The 17,873-nt window shown below is 48.1% G+C and overlaps 1 protein-coding gene across 1 annotated transcript in view; it reads left to right on the top strand.

Annotated features, from left to right (window-relative positions):
* The window catches only part of cdk19 (cyclin-dependent kinase 19), a 347,911-nt gene that overhangs the window by 220,606 nt on the left and 109,432 nt on the right, over positions 1-17,873 (top strand). Inside the window, exon 10 of the mRNA XM_038799152.1 lies at positions 2,968-3,065. Within this exon, the coding sequence (XP_038655080.1) occupies positions 2,968-3,065 (98 nt within the window). The remainder of the gene's footprint in view (positions 1-2,967; positions 3,066-17,873) is intronic.

Here is a 17,873-nt window from a genome sequence, read left to right on the forward strand (position 1 = left end):
GGCATAGGTTTAAGTTCTGTGGGGTAAAGTGTAGGGGAGATGTCCGAAGCAGGTTTTTTACACAGAGTGGTGAGTGCCTGGAACGCGTTGCCAGCGGAGGTTGTGGAAGCAGATATGCTAACGGCATTCAAAGGCATCTTGACAAACACACGAATAAGATGGGTATAGAGGGATACGGCACAAGGAAGTGTTGAGGGTTTTGACTAAGGCTAGTATCATGACCGGCACAGGCTTGGAGGGCCGAAGGGCCTGTTCATGTTCTGTGTTGTTCTTTTAGGAGAGTTCCTGCACAGAGACATCCCTCTGAGCACTGGTCACGACCGCATTCCCATACCCCGCCAACCAAATATTCAAAAAGCCCAGTGATAGTTGCCACACTTCGAACATGGAACCAAATGCAATATCACTTCAGTCTAACCGAGATGCCCACCATAGCCCCCACCTGCAAAGAGTTCACCCCCCCCCCGCCCCCCTCCCGAGGCAATGGACTCCTCTTTCAAAAGGTGGAGACTGGACGAGGGACACTGACGTTTAGAGACATGTACATACAGGGCAGAGTAGCACACCTGGGGGAGCTTACGGACAAGTTCCAGCTCCTGAAAGGGAACAAACTCAGACATAACCAAGTCCAACGCTCCCTCAACAACGAAACACCGACGTTCCCCCAGGATACCCGGACACACACTACTGGACCAGCTACTAACTGCGGACGAACTATAATAATAATCTTTATTGTTACAAGTAGGCTTCCATTAACATTGCAATTAAGTTTCTGTGAAAAGCCCTCGTCGCCTATTCGGGTACACAGGAAGGAGAATTCAGAATGTCCAAATTACCTAACAGCACATCTTTCGGGACTAGTGGGAAGAAACCGGAGGACCCGGAGGAAACCACGCAGGCACGGGGAGAACGTGCAGATTCCACACAGACAGTGACCCAAGTCGGGAATCAAACCTGGGACCCTGGAGCTGTGAAGCCACAATGCTAACCACTGTGCTACCTTGCTGCCCATTGGAGAGGGGAACTGTAGGACAAGTATGGAAGACTTCTGGAGGAGGTCCCCTCACCCCTGGATGAGACGAGAAGGAAGTGGGAGGAAGAACTAGGCAGGGAGATAGGGGCTGGACTCTGGATCGAAGAACTACACAGGGCAAACTTCACCTCCACATGCGCAGTGCTGAGCCTAACGCAGCTAAAGGTGGAGCACAGGGCGCAATTAACCAGGATGAGAATGAGGAGGTGGAGGACACGTGTAAAGGGTGGCAAGGCGGCCTGGCCAACCACACCCACATGTTCTGGGCCTGCCCCAGACTTGTCGGGTACTGGACATCCTTCTTCGAGGCCATGTTCAGGGTTGTGGGGGGGGGGGGGGAAGGTGGAGCCGTGCCCACTGGTGGCTGTCTTCGCGGTATCAAAACAGCCAGAGCTGTTCATGGGAGAGGGGTGGATGCCCTGGCCTTTGCCTCACTGATTGCCCGCTGGAGACTCCTGCTCGGCTGGTGATTGGCAGCACCATCCAAGGCTGCAGACTGACTGTCTGACCTGGCAGAATTTCTAAGACTAGAAAAACTAAAGCATGCTATCAGAGGATTGGACAAAGACCTCCACAAAACCTGGAGGCTGTTATCAACTCATTCCAAGACCTGTTCATAACCAGCGCCCAGTAAAGCAAGGAGGTGTGTGTGTGAGTGTGAGTCTGCGTGTGTCTGTGTCTGTGTGTGGGCAGGGGCGGGGGCGCCTTGTTGTAGTTTCCTTTGATTGGATTTAGGACCCTAGTTTCAGATTGGACTACTTCACTTTCTAAACCAATGAACAATTCCATCATGTTATGGTCAGGTCACTCTTCCCTAAAGGATCCCCCACATCAAGATTATTAATTAACCCCTTCTCGGTGCACAATACCAAATATAGTTGGCTCCTCAACATAATAGTCCAAAAAAACCTCCTGTACACACTCCAGGAATTCATCCGCCAGGTATTATTGCTAAAATGGTTTGCCCGTTCTATGGGCTGAGTTCTCCACCTCCTGCTGCCGGCAGCGAGAATTACGATTGGGCGAACAATCGCACCCAATGGAAAAATCGCGATTTGCACCCAGTGCCGATTCTGACGCCATGCTCCGGTCCCCGCTGGAGACTTTAGTGAAGTTGGTGCCCCACGCCGGCGGCCCCATGCAAAACCGTTATTTGCATGGACACTGCATGCTCCACTCCCGCGTGATGTTCCACCTCCCTCAGGCGGACGTCACACAGACGCATATTACATAGAACATAGAATTTACAGTGCAGAAGGAGGCCATTCGCCCATCGAGTCTATACCAACCCTTCGAATGAGCACTGCATACATGCCCACTCCTCTGTCCACCCCGCCCTATCCCCATAACCTAACCTGCACATCCGTGGACACTTAAGGGGCAATTCATCATATCCAATCCACCTAACCTGCACATCTTTGGAGGAAACCGGAGCATCCGGAGGAAACCCACTCAGACAAAGGAAGAACTTCCAGACTGTTATAACCTGCCTGCTTACCATTGGCTGGGGACTAATAACAATCCCACAATCCTGTGGGAGTATGAGCTTCCCCAATGAGGGGGGCGGAGAAATCATTAGCAGATTCCCTGCATAAATAAAGCTGGCCTGTTTGGAACCAGCAGAGAGAGAGAAGTTGCTGTGCCGCTGTGAGGCAGCAGTGCCACCATGCCAGCTTTACTTCTCTTGTATTTGGAGCTGTGTACAGTAACTAAATTGGTGCAAATGTTTTGGTTGAGTTTCTAACCTTCTTTAGAAACAGTTTAGCCCAATTGAGCAACTGAAATTCTGTATCCTTCTGATTATTACAAAACCGTTATTTTGAGCCTTGCACATAATTGCTTTAAATGTCACCCTTTTCTGTCCTGGAACGTGCGGTCCTACTTCTGGTGTTGCACAGACCTCATTACTAATGCTTACCTGATTCTTATTTCAGCTGCAAAAACTCCTGACTATGGATCCAACAAAAAGGATCACTTCTGAGCAAGCTCTACAGGACCCATACTTCTTGGAAGAACCTTTACCAACGACAGAGTAGGTTTATCTTTTGACTTTGTTCAAAATGGAAGACAATTGCTGATATTTATTGCTTTCAGGTTTGTTGTAGCTAATATAAACTGCAAGCTGTTAGTACATGGACCTGTTAGTTATTGAGACTATTGGGAGAAATCTTAATATCTTCAGAATCTTTTGATATCTTTAGATGCAGAATTGTGGTGGAGTCAGTTAGGGTGTCAGTTATGGAGGATGGGACTATATATTTCAGAAGGAGGCCATTTGGTCCATCATGCTTGTGCAGGATGGTATATTTGCTTCTATGGACTGGGTTAGGAAGGGGAAACATAGGTAGGGTTCTTGCCCATATATGCTATCAATAAAACCTGCACATATGGATCACTGGCAATAGTGGAATAAGGTTCAGCTGTGATAACAATAGGGTTGAAAACCTCGCACTGCGCTTATCATCAAGGTTCACACAGTAATGGTCACTTAAGCAAAGTACTGAGAGGTGCCTGGTGAATGTGGCATTATACCCAAGCAACGAGTTAACACCTTCAGTCAGGCAGACGGTAGAAGAGTGCAAGAATAATTGTGTTTTTAAAAAAAAATTAAGTTAGTGTTGTCAGTTATTCAGACCGAATAGGACTAGAATGTTCGGATTTGTGGGACATATCGATATCTAAACGTAGATAATCCTACATTAACAGCAACAGAATTACATTCTACAACTTCCATTACATTGCAAATTTTTTGAACTGCCTTTACACAATATCTATCTCCCTTTTATGCATTTACTACCGAGATTGTTTTTGCATTGATATCAATAACAAACCAATTTTGTGCTGATGTATGGATAGTGCTCATGTGGGTGAATTATATGAATCAGGGAAATTTGAATTTGCCACCTGCTCTGGGTATTTTCTGTTCTGTTTTAAAATGCTGCACATTGATGGGAGAGAACGCAGCTCTTCTTATTGACCCAGTACTAAGGCTTGCTTCTTTGACCCATCTCTGGTAGGTTAAATATCTTTTCCCTTTCTTTCTCCCAGTCATAATCATCATTCAGACAGACCGATGTCATCATAATAGTAAATAGATAATACCAAATACTTGCCGCTCCATAGCCTGTTCTAAGACTAAGAGAAGAATTTTTGCCTTGAAACGGTGATCATCGAATCATCATAGAATTTACGGTGCAGAAGGAGGCTATTCAGCCCATCGAGTCTGCACCGGCTCTTGGAAAGATCACCCTACTTAAGCCCCATACCTCCACTCTATCCCCATAACCCAGTAACCTCACCTAACCTTTTTTGATACTTAAGGGCAATTTATCATGGCCAATCCACCTAATCTGCACATCTTTGGACTGTGGGAGGAAATCGGAGCACCCGGAGGAAACCCACGCACACACGGGGAGAACGTGCAGACTCTGCACAGACAGTGACCCAAGCCAGGAATCGAACCTGGGACCCTGGAGCTGTGAAGCCACAGTGCTAGCCGATGTGCTATCGATGGTGGGAGGAAAACCAAAAGTAGCTTCTTACCAGGCTCTGCATTTGAAATTTGTAGTGTCATTGACTTACTGATCCTGTCAATACTATTCCTGGTCACATTATTCCATTCATATCTTTCTCCTTGTCACTTTTGAATGTATCTGAAAGTCCATGTTGTTCTGGAAAATAGCCCCATCCCTTTCCCTAAGGAAGTGATGTACCTTGCCATTCCAAGGGCGGAGATTCTCTGGCCTTCCCGCAGCTTATGGAAAACCCACGGTGGGGGCGCGCCAATGGCGAACCCAAAGATCCCGCTGGCCTGAACAGCTGGAGCATCTCGCCCCCATTTCCCACAAAACACTGCTGTCAGAGTCTATCATGTTGGAAAAAAAATCATGCAATTTGTTCAGTTGTTGTACTTCGAGCATCGTTTTTGATATATAAATAGAGCTCAAGCAGAAACGTTTTGTTTAGAGATAATTATTTTAAAGTTCAGAAAACAGTATTGAAGAGATCACAAGAAAAGAAAGGAATTATATGTTTCAATTAATCAGAAATATGCAGCCATTCAACCCAGCACTCCAGGCTCTGTATTTTCCACTCAATGCTGCTGCAGTAGCACGTTTGCTGCTTTGATAGATTCAAATCTACCCTGTCCAAATCAAATCTGCCCTGATTCTTCCATTCCTCCATGGTCTGATATTTTATAATCCCTTCCTAACAACATTGTGGCTGTTGCTACACCACATGGATTGCAGTGGTTCAAGAAGGCAGCTTACCACCACTCCTCAAGAGCTATTGAGGAAACTTCGGTCCAAATCCAAACTTTCCCAACATCTCGAACAAGTACCGCCATTCCACCTGATCAAAGGCCTTTTCCGGGCCTGTCGACATGATCACGCCCCTCGGATGGAGTCATGACCACATTCAATAGCCTCCTGATATTACTGGAAATCTGCCACTCCTTCACGAACCCCATGTGACCCTATGACACCACCTCCGGCACACACACCTCCAGCTGTTTCGCCAACAACTTGCCCAATACTTTAACACCTGTGTTTAGCAATGAGATGGGTCTATAGGACCCGAACTCCAATGGATCCTTGTCCTTTTTCGGGATCAGCGATATAGCTGCCTGTGCCAACATGGCTGGTAGTTCCCCCTTCTACACCACCTCATTAAACATACTCAGAAGATGCGGGGCCAATTCCCCCCATGGACTGCTTATAAAATTCTGCCAGAAAGTCATTCGGCCTTGACTCCTTTCGTGACTGCATCTTCCCAATACATTGCACTAACTCCTGCAACCCCAACGGCTCCTCCAGTGTCTGCCGTTTCCCCACCTCCATCCCCGGGAACACCTACCATCCAGAAACTTACCCATGTCTGTCTCCCCACCTCAATAAGAAGTCTTACAACACCAGGTTAAAGTCCAACATGCTTGTTTCAAACACTAGCTTTCGGAGCACTGCTCCTTCCTCAGGTGAAGGAGCAGTGCTCCGAAAGCTAGTGATTTGAAACAAACATGTTGGACTTTAACCTGGTGTTGTAAGACTTCTTACTGTGCTCACCCCAGTCCAACACCGGCATCTCTACATCATCCCCCCCCCTCACACGCAGCCCTGTACAACCCCAATAAAAGGCCTCAAACACTTCATTCATTTTCTCCGGCTCCAACACCACCTGCCCCCTGCACCTGCACAATAGCTCGCCTTCTCCCTGTACTCACACTGCACCACTCGTAACTGTTGTAACTGACCCACCGCCTTCCCCATTGTCAGCCGATCGAACTGCTTCTTCTTCTCTGCCAGCAGCTCAAATGTCAGGGCTGCCACCAAATACCTCCAATCCACCTCCACAATACCTTCCAAAAGCCTGTCTCTCCTCCCTCTCAACCCTGGGCTGGATTCTCCCAAAATGGGGTTTCGTCTCCACGCCGGCGGAAAAACGCTAGCGTTCCACTCCCAAGTTTCCTCAAAGTAAGATAAACCGATTCACTTACCTTCAGGGGTCTAGCAGGGACCCGGAGTAAATCATGCAGCTTTAGCTGCGGAAAAGGATCCCCGCATTTCTGCTTTTGAATCTGTGCATGCACATGGCGGCATTCTCCCCAAACCTAAGCCTAACATCCAATTAATGTGGCTTGTGGTCCAAGATCACTATTCCTGCATATTCCATTCCCCCCCCCCCATTCCCAATGCGGAAGCACAACTAATCAATGTGTGAGAAGACGGAATACTCCCTCTCCCCTGTGTTTAAACACCTCCATGGCTCCACCACCCCTACCTGATCCATAAACACCCCAACTCCCTCACCATTCCCGACCTTCCTATTGACTTAGGGCTCGATCTGCCACCCTGGGCTCCAACGTATAATTAAAGTCCCACTCATGTTCAACTGATGATAATCTAAGTTCAGGATAGACCCTAACAACTCCTTAATGAAATCCACATCATCCCAGTTAGGCACATACACATTTACCAACATCACCGACGCCCCTGCTAATACCCCACTCACTATCACAAACCTCCCCACCCCAGGCCACTCCCTGACTGTAGACTGTTCACTCCCTGGCCACTGCAAACACTGATTATTTACTGAACACAATTGCCACTGCCCGCTCCCCCAATTTCGAGTCGAACCCCAAGTGAAATGTTTGCCCCACCCAGCCCTTCCTTAACTGCATCTGATCTTTCTTTCACCCCCAAATGTGTCTCTTGCAGGAATATCACCTCCACCTTCAAACCTTTTACGTCTGCAGGACCGCTTGGCTGGCATTTAACCCACTTACATTCCATGTAACAATCCTAACCTGGGGTTTCTGCCTCCCCTCTCTACAAAGACCCACCATCATCACCCAGCTCGGACCACCCCCCCCCCCCCCCAAATGGCTGCTCCCTCCAATCTCATCTAACCCATCCCCCCCAACCCATACCAACCGTGTCGCTACCCATCCCCCCCCCCCCCCCCCCCCCCCCCCCCCCCCCCCACCCCACAGGCCGCCCCCCCCCCCCCCCCCCCCCCCCCCCCCCCCCCAGCATTCCCGCGCAGTTCCCACTGGCAGCGACCAAGTGTGGATGGCGCCGGCGGGAACCTGTCGTGTTGGGGCGGCCGCTCGGCCCATCCAGGCTGGAGAATCGCCACTCGTCTTTTGCAAATGGCGAGCGGCGATTCTCTGAGCGGCCAGCCGTGTTTCTCGCCGTGGTTTGGGGTGGTGGGAGAATCGCGAGTGGGTGCCGGGACGGCATGGCAGGACTCGCGCGGCGCCCCGGGATTCTCCCACCCGGTGTGGGAGGGGGGAGAATTCCACCCTGGGTATTTGTCCAGTTGTGAGTAACGATTAAACTTTTGTTTGAAATCGCCACAAAGGCGGACTGAGCTGTCCGGCTTAAGGATAGGCACCACAGGTGCCGCCCAATCTACAAACTTCCCACTTATTTTTCTATTTATTTATTATTCCTTCCCACTCCAATCTTTTGAATTCCGTATCAACTTTCTGCCTCAACGCGAAGGGTACTGGTCGGGCCTTGTAGAATTTTTGGACTGCCTCTGGATCTTCATGCAATGTTGCCTTTGCTCCCTTTATTATTCCGAGCCCTTCTCGGAAAACCTCTGGGTATTTGCACAGGAATTCGCTCAGGCGACCATTTTCCAGCTGGAAAATGTTTACCCAATCCAGCTGGATTTCTTTTAGCCAGTTTCGTCCCAATAAGCTTGATCCCGTCCTTTTCACGACCATTAAAGGCAGCCTGACCAGTTGGTGGGTTGGCGTCCAGTGCAAATTTTATTAAATGCTCTTTCCCCTATCACTGATACGGCTGCTCCGGTGTCGACTTCCATTAATGTGGGACGTCCATTCCACCTTATGGATAATTTAATGGGTTTTGATTTAACCATGCTACAAAATTTAGTTATTTAGGAGATTGGTGGGACTTCTGGGGTGTGCATCCTCCTGTACCCCGGCCTACGTGCCCTTCTCCAAGATGTTGGTTTTGGGTTTCCATTTCTCCTTTCTAGCTCCGATCTCTGGCAACAAATACAATATCTTGCCAGGTGAAAAACTGCAGGGGCTGCTGTCAGACTGGTCCTAATTTTCCCTTTCTTGGGAGCGGTTCTGCCAGTGGGCCTGGGTTCATTAGTCACCAAGTCGTTCCTGAGGGTGGCTATGCAGTTGCCTATCCCCCAGCGGTAGTCCCTTAACTCAGTTTCACTGGTATGGGTGTCTATCTCCGTCAGAGTACCCTGTAACTCGTGTGCTCCGCTCGCTTTTTCAAAGGACAAAGACAGCTGCAATGCTTGTTTGCAATCCAGCTCGGCCTCTGCTAACAGACTTTTCTGTATTGCTAAATTATTTATTCCACACACCAACTGGTCTCAGAGCATCTCATATAGCGTCAGGCCAAATTCGCAAGCCACGGCTAATTGCCTTAATCTTGTTAAAAAGTTAGTGACTGATTCCCCAGTGTCTTGAAATGCTGAGTAAAACTGGTACCTCCACAGGATCAGCGGTGGCTTAGGGTCATAGTACTCTTTTACTAAGTCCGTCAATTCCTGGAAAGTCTTCGTGTCCGGTGCCTCCGGAAAAGTGAGATTGCGCATAATGGCAAAGGCTGCTGGCCCACACGTGGTCAGCAGAATGACCCGTTGCTTTTCATCCAGAATTATATCATTTGCTCTAAAGAAGCACTTCATCCACTCTACATATTGGGCCCAGTCTTCCACTACAACTTCCCAAATAAAGCCATTTTGCCTGTCAGTGGCTTACCCTCAATATGCGGCGGCTGCTAATGAGCAGGTTCCTTCGGGTCATTCCGTTTTCCTCATCGCCACTGCAATAAGTCCACGGAGACAGAAGTCCCGTCACCAGAATTCCTTTTATTTACAAAACCAACAGCCAAACAACCAGGTGCATTCAGCTTGCTGTCTACACTGGGAGTGCAGAGGATCTGACACTCCCTGATCTATACACAGAAAGGGATTCCCTGATTGGGCCACTAATCAGGGAACTCATATTCTAATTGGCCAATCTCAAAGGCCCATGTCATTACACTTATACACTCCCTCACCCTCTTCCCACAGCTCTACCCACTGCCACCCAGAACTTGATACCCCTATTTTAACTTTTAACCAAACCTGAACTGAACCCACCTCCCCCACTGACAACTCAATACTCCTTAAAGAAGTCAATGAACAGCTTCCATCTTGAGGTGAACCCGCTCCTCTGCCCTTCTAATGGTGAACTTGATCTTCTCTAAGTGTAGGCACTCTGCATAATCTCTCAGCCACACCTCTACACTTGGTGGCTCCGAGTCCTGCCAGCCCAACTAAATCCACCTCTGAGCTATCATGGAGGCAAAGGCCAACACACTGCCTCTCTTCCCACGTGCACTCCCGGATCCTCCAACACTCCAAATATTGCCACCTCCGGACCTGGAGCCACCATTATGCCAAATTCTTTAACGCATATGCAAATCTCGTCCTAAACTCCCTCAATCTCGGACACGACCAAAACATATGAACATGGTTCCTGGTTGAAGATTGTTGCGAATGCTTCAGCCTTGTCTTTTGCACATATGTGCTGGGCTCCTCCATCATCGAGAATGGGAATATTTGTGGAGCCTCCTCCTCCAGTGAGTTGTTTAATTGTCCACCACCATTCTCAGCTGGATGTGGCAGGACTGCAGAGCTTCGATCTGATACATTAATTGTGGAATTGCTTTGCTCTGACTATTACTTGCTGCTTATGTTGTTTAGCACAAGTCTTATGTTGTAGCTGCACCAGGTCGATACCTCATTTTTCGGTATGCCTGGTTTTGCTCCAGGTATGCCCTCCTGCCCGCTTCATTGAAGCGGGTTGATCCCCTGGCTTGGTGGTAATGGTAGAGTGGAGGATATGCCGGGCCATGAGGTTGCAGATTGTGGTTAAACACAATTCTGCTGCTGTTGGTGGCCCACAGCGCCTCATGGATGCCCAGTCTTGAGTTGCTAGATCGGTTCGAAGTCTATCCCAATTACCAAGTAGTGCCTCACAACACAATGGAGGGTATTCTAAACGTGAAGATGGGACTTTGTCTCAACTAGGACTGTGCGGTGGTCATTTCTACCAAAACTGTCATGGACAGATGCATCAGCAGCAGGCAGGTTGGTGAGGATGAGATCAAATATTTTTTGCCCTCTTGTTGGTTCCTTCACCACCTGCTGCAGGCCCAGTCTATCAGCTATGTCCTTTAGGACCCAGCCAGCTCGGTCTATGGTGGTACTACCGAGACACTCTTGCTGATGGGCATTGAAGTCTCCCGTGCGGTTTCATTCCTTTTTCGTGTTTTTGTAGCAGTTGAATACAACTGAATGGTTTGCTGTGCCATTTCAGAGGGCATTTAAGAAACAACCACATGTAGGCCAGACCAAGTAAGGATGGCAGATTCCTTCCCTAAAGGACATTAGTGAACTAGATGGGTTTTTTACGACAATCGACAATGGATTCATGGTCACCATTAGAGTTCTAATTCCAGATAATTGGAGTTTAAATTCTGACACCTACCTACAGTTGCCTATTATGTCATTAAGCATCATTGTACTTTGCAAAGGTCTTTTTAAAAAAAGGTTCATTGTTGAGCAAGATTTGCTGAGAAATACTGACCAAGACATTCTGCAGTCCAACGTGCAGTAGGTACACAGTTAGCTGATCTCAGCCAGGTCAGCCAAGGAGGTGGAATACAAGTGGCTACAGTATTCCTAAGTTAAAGAAGAGAAAAATAAGCGGCATTTCCTGCTTGCAATCTATGCTCAGAGTCAGGGTTTAAACGTCTAGAGAAGATAAAACCAAATTTTGCTGCAATGATACCCTCGGTTGAATTAAAAACAGAAAATGCTGGAACTACTCAGCAGTCTAGTAGCATCTGTGGAGAGAGACACAGAGGGCTCAATTCTCCGGAAAGATTTCTAAGTGTTGTAGCGAGCGGAAAGTGCCACAAGCTTCTCAGTGCTCAGCCCACGAGGCTGGCAACGTTATTCAACGTTAATTGGTCCACTTAATGAGGCCTCACGGGTGTCTCGCCGCAAATGAAGGCTCACCAGCTGATTCGCTGGCACCGCTCTCATCAGCCCCCCAACCCTCCCCTTCAACCCTCCCCAACCCCTCCTAGTGTAGAGTAGGGGGGAAGAATAGGCGGGTCTATCTGCGAGAGTGGTGCTGTTATTTGCACTATGTTTTTTGTAATTGGTATCTGTACACTAATGTATATTGTTACTGTTTATGCCAAAAATACCTCAATAAAATTGTCTGTTAAAAAACCATCTTGTCGGGTCTCGGTTGGGGGGGGGGGGGGCGTCTTTTGTGCCGTGACCCCGCGCGTCCGTGGCGGGTGACACCGTCGCGAATGGCATCACGCCGCTACTAGCCCATTCCGGTCCGGAGAATTTGCGTCGTTTGGGGGGGGCTGACGCCGGAGTGATCCGCGCCGTTTTTGCCGCCCGGTTCCGGCGATCGTGCCGATTATGGGAGATTCCCGCCCAGTCCTTTCACTCCTGTATTCTGTGTGATTAATGAGAAGTGGCCTCGATGATTCTCTTCCATTTCCTTTTCTCCACCTATAGTGAGTGTATGGTCTCCATCCACTGCCTTTGAGTATTGTCTTGCAATTGAGATGGGATTTTTCTTGTTTAAAAATTGATATTCTGGGGATAAAAAGCATCAAGTGATGAATAAGATCAGAATTTCCAATGGCAAATTATTAATATAAATCAAAACCTAATTCCCAAATTGTCAGGAATGGCATTATTTGTGTCACATGGCCTGGTCAAAACTGCATCAGTAAATAGAACTGTACAGCATGGATTATTTTTTAATTACAAAAAATATTGCTGTTGAAGCACATTACACTTCAGTTAGTCTCCAATTATGTGTTAAGGTGCATTTGTAACCAAGGCAACAGATTGGAAGTGAGAGACTTGGAAACTGGATAATGTCTAGTAGGCTTTGTTCCAGCTTGAACTGTCATATCTGGAACTGTTTGCAAGTGTATTAGGAGGCCCATTCCTGTTTGTGCATGTGTATAAATTGGTGTTGTCTCTCAATGTATTTATGCTAAATATCACAGAGGAGGGTCTTGGGAATCTATTAGCAGTGCAGAGTTAAACATCGACTCAAAGTCCAAATTACAGTTGCCTATTATGTCATTAAGTCTCATTATACTTTGCAAAGCTCTTTAAAAAAAAAGGTTCATTGTTGAGCAAGATTTGCTGAGAAATACTGACCAAGACATTCTGCAGTCCAACGTGCAGTAGGTACACAGTTAGCTGATCTCAGCCAGGTCAGCCAAGGAGGTGGAATACAAGTGGCTACAGTATTCCTAAGTTAAAGAAGAGAAAAATAAGCGGCATTTCCTGCTTGCAATCTATGCTCAGAGTCAGGGTTTAAACTTCCAGAGAAGAAAAAACCAAATTTTGCTGCAATGATACCCTCGGTTGAATTAAAAACAGAAAATGCTGGAACTACTCAGCAGTCTAGTAGCATCTGTGGAGAGAGACACAGAGGGCTCAATTCTCCGGAAAGATTTCTAAGTGTTGTAGCGAGCGTAAAGTGCCACAAGCTTCCCAGTGCTCAACCCAACGAGGCCGGCAACATTATTCAATATTAATTGGTCCACTTAATGAGGCCTCACGGGTGTCTCGCCGCAAATGAAGGCTCACCAGCTGATTCGCTGGCACCGCTCTCACCAGCCCCCCAACCCTCCCCTTCAACCCTCCCCAACCCTTCCTTCACACCCTTCGCTCCCACCACTGTGAACCACGCGTGTGGCTAACGATGCCCTCTTTGTGTCTCCTCAGTAAAAGCTCTCTCACAACTATCAGGGGAGGGCTCAGACTGGTGGTGGTGTGCTGGACGTAAGAATCATCACCACCTTCGAGGAGCGTGCCCTGGAGGTGACCAGTGTGGCAAAGTACAGGGTGGTCACCAATGCGGAGGCTGGTGGATGCCGCAGAGGTGAGCAACCACCAAGCCCAGGCCAAGACACCTGCCAAACATGAGTTGTTATTGCCCTACTGACTGACTCATCCCTCCCACTGACCACATGTCTTCTCCCACAGATCCTCCAGTTGACTGTGCCAGCCCATCCCGGTGACCCCTTTACAGCCTCCTAGGACAACACCTCAGAGGAGAGCTCCAAGAAAGACATGATCGAAGCATCACAGCTGTCATCCTCACCCCTCCGCCAGCGCAGATACACGCACCTCAGTGGGAACCGTTAATGGTCAGGCTCCTCGGGCACAATCTGGTGAGCACCACACTGCTGCTGATGTACATTAGGTGGAGGCAGGAACCGCCAGGTGAGACAGCAGTCGGAGATCTGCTGGATCCCAGGATCCAGCTGGGTCCCAGCCTGATGCTGAGCCTGTGGAAAGGGCTATCCTGGAGCCGATGGGGAATGTTAGGGAGCAGCCGGGATATTCGGAGGGAGATGTCAATGTCACTCCAGCAGGTCCACAGCCACTTGGAGGAGTTCCAGAGGCTACGGGCGCAGGCGATATCTCCGGCACTGCGTGGCACCGAGGCCAACCCTGCAAGGCTGGCAATTGCAATGGAAAGCCTGGTGCACGCCAGCACGATTAGTGAAGGTGTTCAAGGCGTTGCACAGTCGGTGACGGCCGTGGCTGAGGGTGTCAGCAGAATGTCCGCCTGGCTGGGGGATGTTACCCAGTACCAAGCTGACCTTGATGAGGTTTTGCGGGACGTGGCCCGCTCTCAGATGGGACTGGCAGAGGCAGTGTGGAGTATGGCCCAATCACTGAGGAGCAGCTAGGGGGTGAGGGTGGGTGGGTGGGAGGGAGGGGGCAGCACCATCAGGAGAGTGGGGTATTGTTACACATAATTAAACACCTTTGTGCACAACTAGTATGATGCCTCTGTCACTTTCTTCTGCAATGCAGGCTGACCTCCGAACCCTTGGCCCATCTTTCTAGGCATCTCCCCCTCCAGAGGCTTAGGCTAATGCTCTGGGGACACAGGTACAAATCCAACCATCGCAGCTGATGGAATTTAAATTCAGTTAATAAATCTGGAATATAAAGCTAGTCTCAGTAACGGTAGCCTTGAAACCAATGTCAATTGTGATGGCACAGATGGTATACAGTAGGAAGGGAGTTTCCCTGGGAGTTCTCAACATCAAGTTTGGACCCCATGAAATCTGAGCCCATAGCATCAGATCAAATATGGGCAAAAAAACCTCCTGCTGCTTACCACCCACCCCTGCCCCCACTCAGCTGATGTATTAGCACTCCTCCCTGACTTCAATGTCCATCACAAAACTGGCTTGATAGCACCGCTACTGAGAAAACCGGCTGACTCCTAAAGGATGCTGGATCTGCAGATGGTGAGAGAAAATACAACTTGACCTTGTCCCCACCAGTCTATTTGTCGCAGATGCATCTGTCCATGTGCAGTCGTCATCCCAGCTTTATATTGAGGATACCCTCCATCGTACTAAAGATGGCCTTTAGTTTTTTTTCCATGTCGGTGCAACATCGAGGGCCGAAGGGCCTGTACTGCGCTGTATCGTTCTATGTTCTATGTACTGTGTGGCACTCTACCAGTATCTTTAAGTCTAGGCATGAACCCTGGTCAATAAAGAGACCAGGAGAGCATGCAGCAGCAGCACCAGGCAGATGAGATGTGAAAACCAAGGCCCTATCTGCTCTCTATTGGTTATAAAAGATCCCTTGGGACTTGAAGAAGAGCAAGGGAGTGCTTACTTGGTATCCTTGCTAATATATTTTTGCTAATGAGGTGTCAACCCAGTGAAGCTACAAAACAGGACGACTTGCATGCTAAACAGCAAAAGAAGCATGCAATAGGCAGAGTTCAACGATCCCAATCCAATGGATCAAATCTAGGCTCTGCAGCCATGCCACTTCCAGGAATGATGTGCAGATGCCGGCGTTGGACTGGGGTGAGCACAGTAAGAAGTCTTACAACACCAGGTTAAAGTCCAACAGGTTTGTTTCAAACACTAGCTTTCGGAGCACTGCTCCTTCCTCAGGTGAATGAAGAGGTATGTTCCAGAAACATATATATAGACAAATTCAAAGATGCCAGACAATGCTTAGAATGCGAGCATTTGCAGGTAATTGATTTTTTACAGATCCAGAGATAGGGGTAACCCCAGATTGAAGAGGTGTGAATTGCCTCTAGCCAGGACAGTTGGTAGGATTTCGCAAGCCCAGGCCAGATGGTGGGGGATGAATGTAATGCGACATGAATCCCAGGTCCCGGTTGAGGCCGTACTCATGTATGTGGAACTTGGCTGTAAGTTTCTGCTCAGCAATTCTGCGTTGTCGCGCGTCCTGAAGGCTGCCTTGGAGAAAGCTATCCCGGAGATCAGAGGCTGAATGCCCTTGACTGGAAGGGAAAATTCCCAGGAATGGTGGTGGACATTTAAACAACTATCTGGAGGAGGAGGATCCACAAATATCGTTGCATTCAATGATAGGGGAACCCAACATATCAGTGCAAAAGACAAGGCTGAAGCATTTGCAGCAATCTTCAGCCAGAAGTGCCAAGTGGATGATCCATCTTGGCCTCCTGCTGAGATCCCCAGCATCATAGATGCCAGTCTTTAGCCAATCCACTTCACATCATATCAAGAAATAGCTGAAGGCTATGGCAATGGTTGACAGCATTTCAGCAATAGTACTGTGCTCCAGAACTAGCTGTGCCTTTAGCCAAGCTGTTCCAGCAGATCTCCAACACTGGCATCTGGATTTGGATTGGATTTGGCTTTATTGTCACGTATGCTGAGGTACAGTGAAAAGTATTATTCTGTACACAGTCCAGACATGAAAAAAACATATGATAAATACACAATGTAAAGACATAGACACAGACATTGGGTGAAGCATACGGAGTGTAGTACTACTGAGAAGAGAAGATGCTAAGAAAGATCAGTTCAGTCTATAAGAGGGTCATTCCAGAAGTCTGGTAACAGCGGGGAAGAAGCTGTTTTGAATCTCTTAGTGCATGTTCTCAGATTTTTGTATCTCCTGCCTGATGGGAGAGGTTGGAAAGAGGGAATAACCCGGGTGGGAGGGGTCTTTGACTATGCTGCCCACTTTCCTAAAGCAGCGGGAGGTGTGGACAGATTCAATGGATGAGGGCAGGTTTGTGTGATGGACTGGGCTGTGTTCACGACTCTGTAGTTTCTTACGGTCTTCGGCCGAGCAGTTGCCATACCAGGCTGTGATTCAGACAGACAGGATGCTTTCTGTGGTGCATTTGTAAAAATTGGTAAGAGTCAATGTGGACATACCCAATTTCCTGAGTTTTCTGAGGACGTATAGGTGCTGTTGTGCTTTCTTGGATGTAGAGTCGACAAGAGTGGACCAGGACAGATTGTTGGTGATGTGCACACCTAGGAATTTGAAGCTGTCAACCATCTCCACCTCGGCACCATTGATGCAGACAGTGGTATGTACGATACTTTGCTTCTTGAAGATGATGACCAGCTCCTTAGTTTTGCTGATGTTGAGGGAGAGATTATTGTCATTACACCTGCCACTAGATTCTCTACCTCCCTCCTGTGACTCATTGTTTTTCAAGTTCCAACTCACTATGGTCGTGTCATCAGCAAACTGATGTACAGGGAGTATAGTAGAGGGCTGAGTATGCTGCCTTGTGGAGCTTGATATGAGGACTATTGTAGAGGAGGTGTTGTTTATCCTTATCAATTGTGGTCTATGGGTCAGGAAGTCCAGTTGCAGAGGGAGGAGCCAAGTCCTAGGTTTTGGAGTTTTGAAATGAGCTTGGCTGGGGTTATGGCGTTGAAGGCAGAGCTGTAGTCCATGAATAGGAGTCTGATGTAGGAGTCCTTGTTGTCAAGATGTTCCAGGGATGAATGTAGGGCCAGGGAGATGCCGTCTACTATGGACCGTTTGTAGGTGGTATGCGAATTGCAGTGGATTGGTAAAGAGAAATGTAGGTCCCCTATAGACATAAACTGGGGAATGCATAATAAAGGAGCTTCTTCAGGAGTGCTTCTTAAAACAATATGTAGACAGTCCAACGAGGGAAGGGGCGGTACTGGACCTGGTATTGGGGAATGAGCCCGGCTAGGTGGTAGAAGTTTCAGTAGGGGAGCATTTCGAGAACAGTGACCACAAAGTAAGTTTCAAAGTGTTGGTGGACAAGGATTACTGTGGTCCTAGGGTGAATGTGCTAAATTGAATGTAGGCTAATTATGACAATTTTAGGCAGGAACTGAAGAATCTAGATTGGGGGCGGATGTTTGAGAGTAAATCAACATCTGACATGTGGGAGGCTTTCAAATGTCAGTTGAAAGGAATTCAGGACCGG

The sequence above is a fragment of the Scyliorhinus canicula genome, chromosome 6, assembly GCF_902713615.1.
Source record: "Scyliorhinus canicula chromosome 6, sScyCan1.1, whole genome shotgun sequence".
Lineage (NCBI taxonomy): Eukaryota > Metazoa > Chordata > Chondrichthyes > Carcharhiniformes > Scyliorhinidae > Scyliorhinus > Scyliorhinus canicula.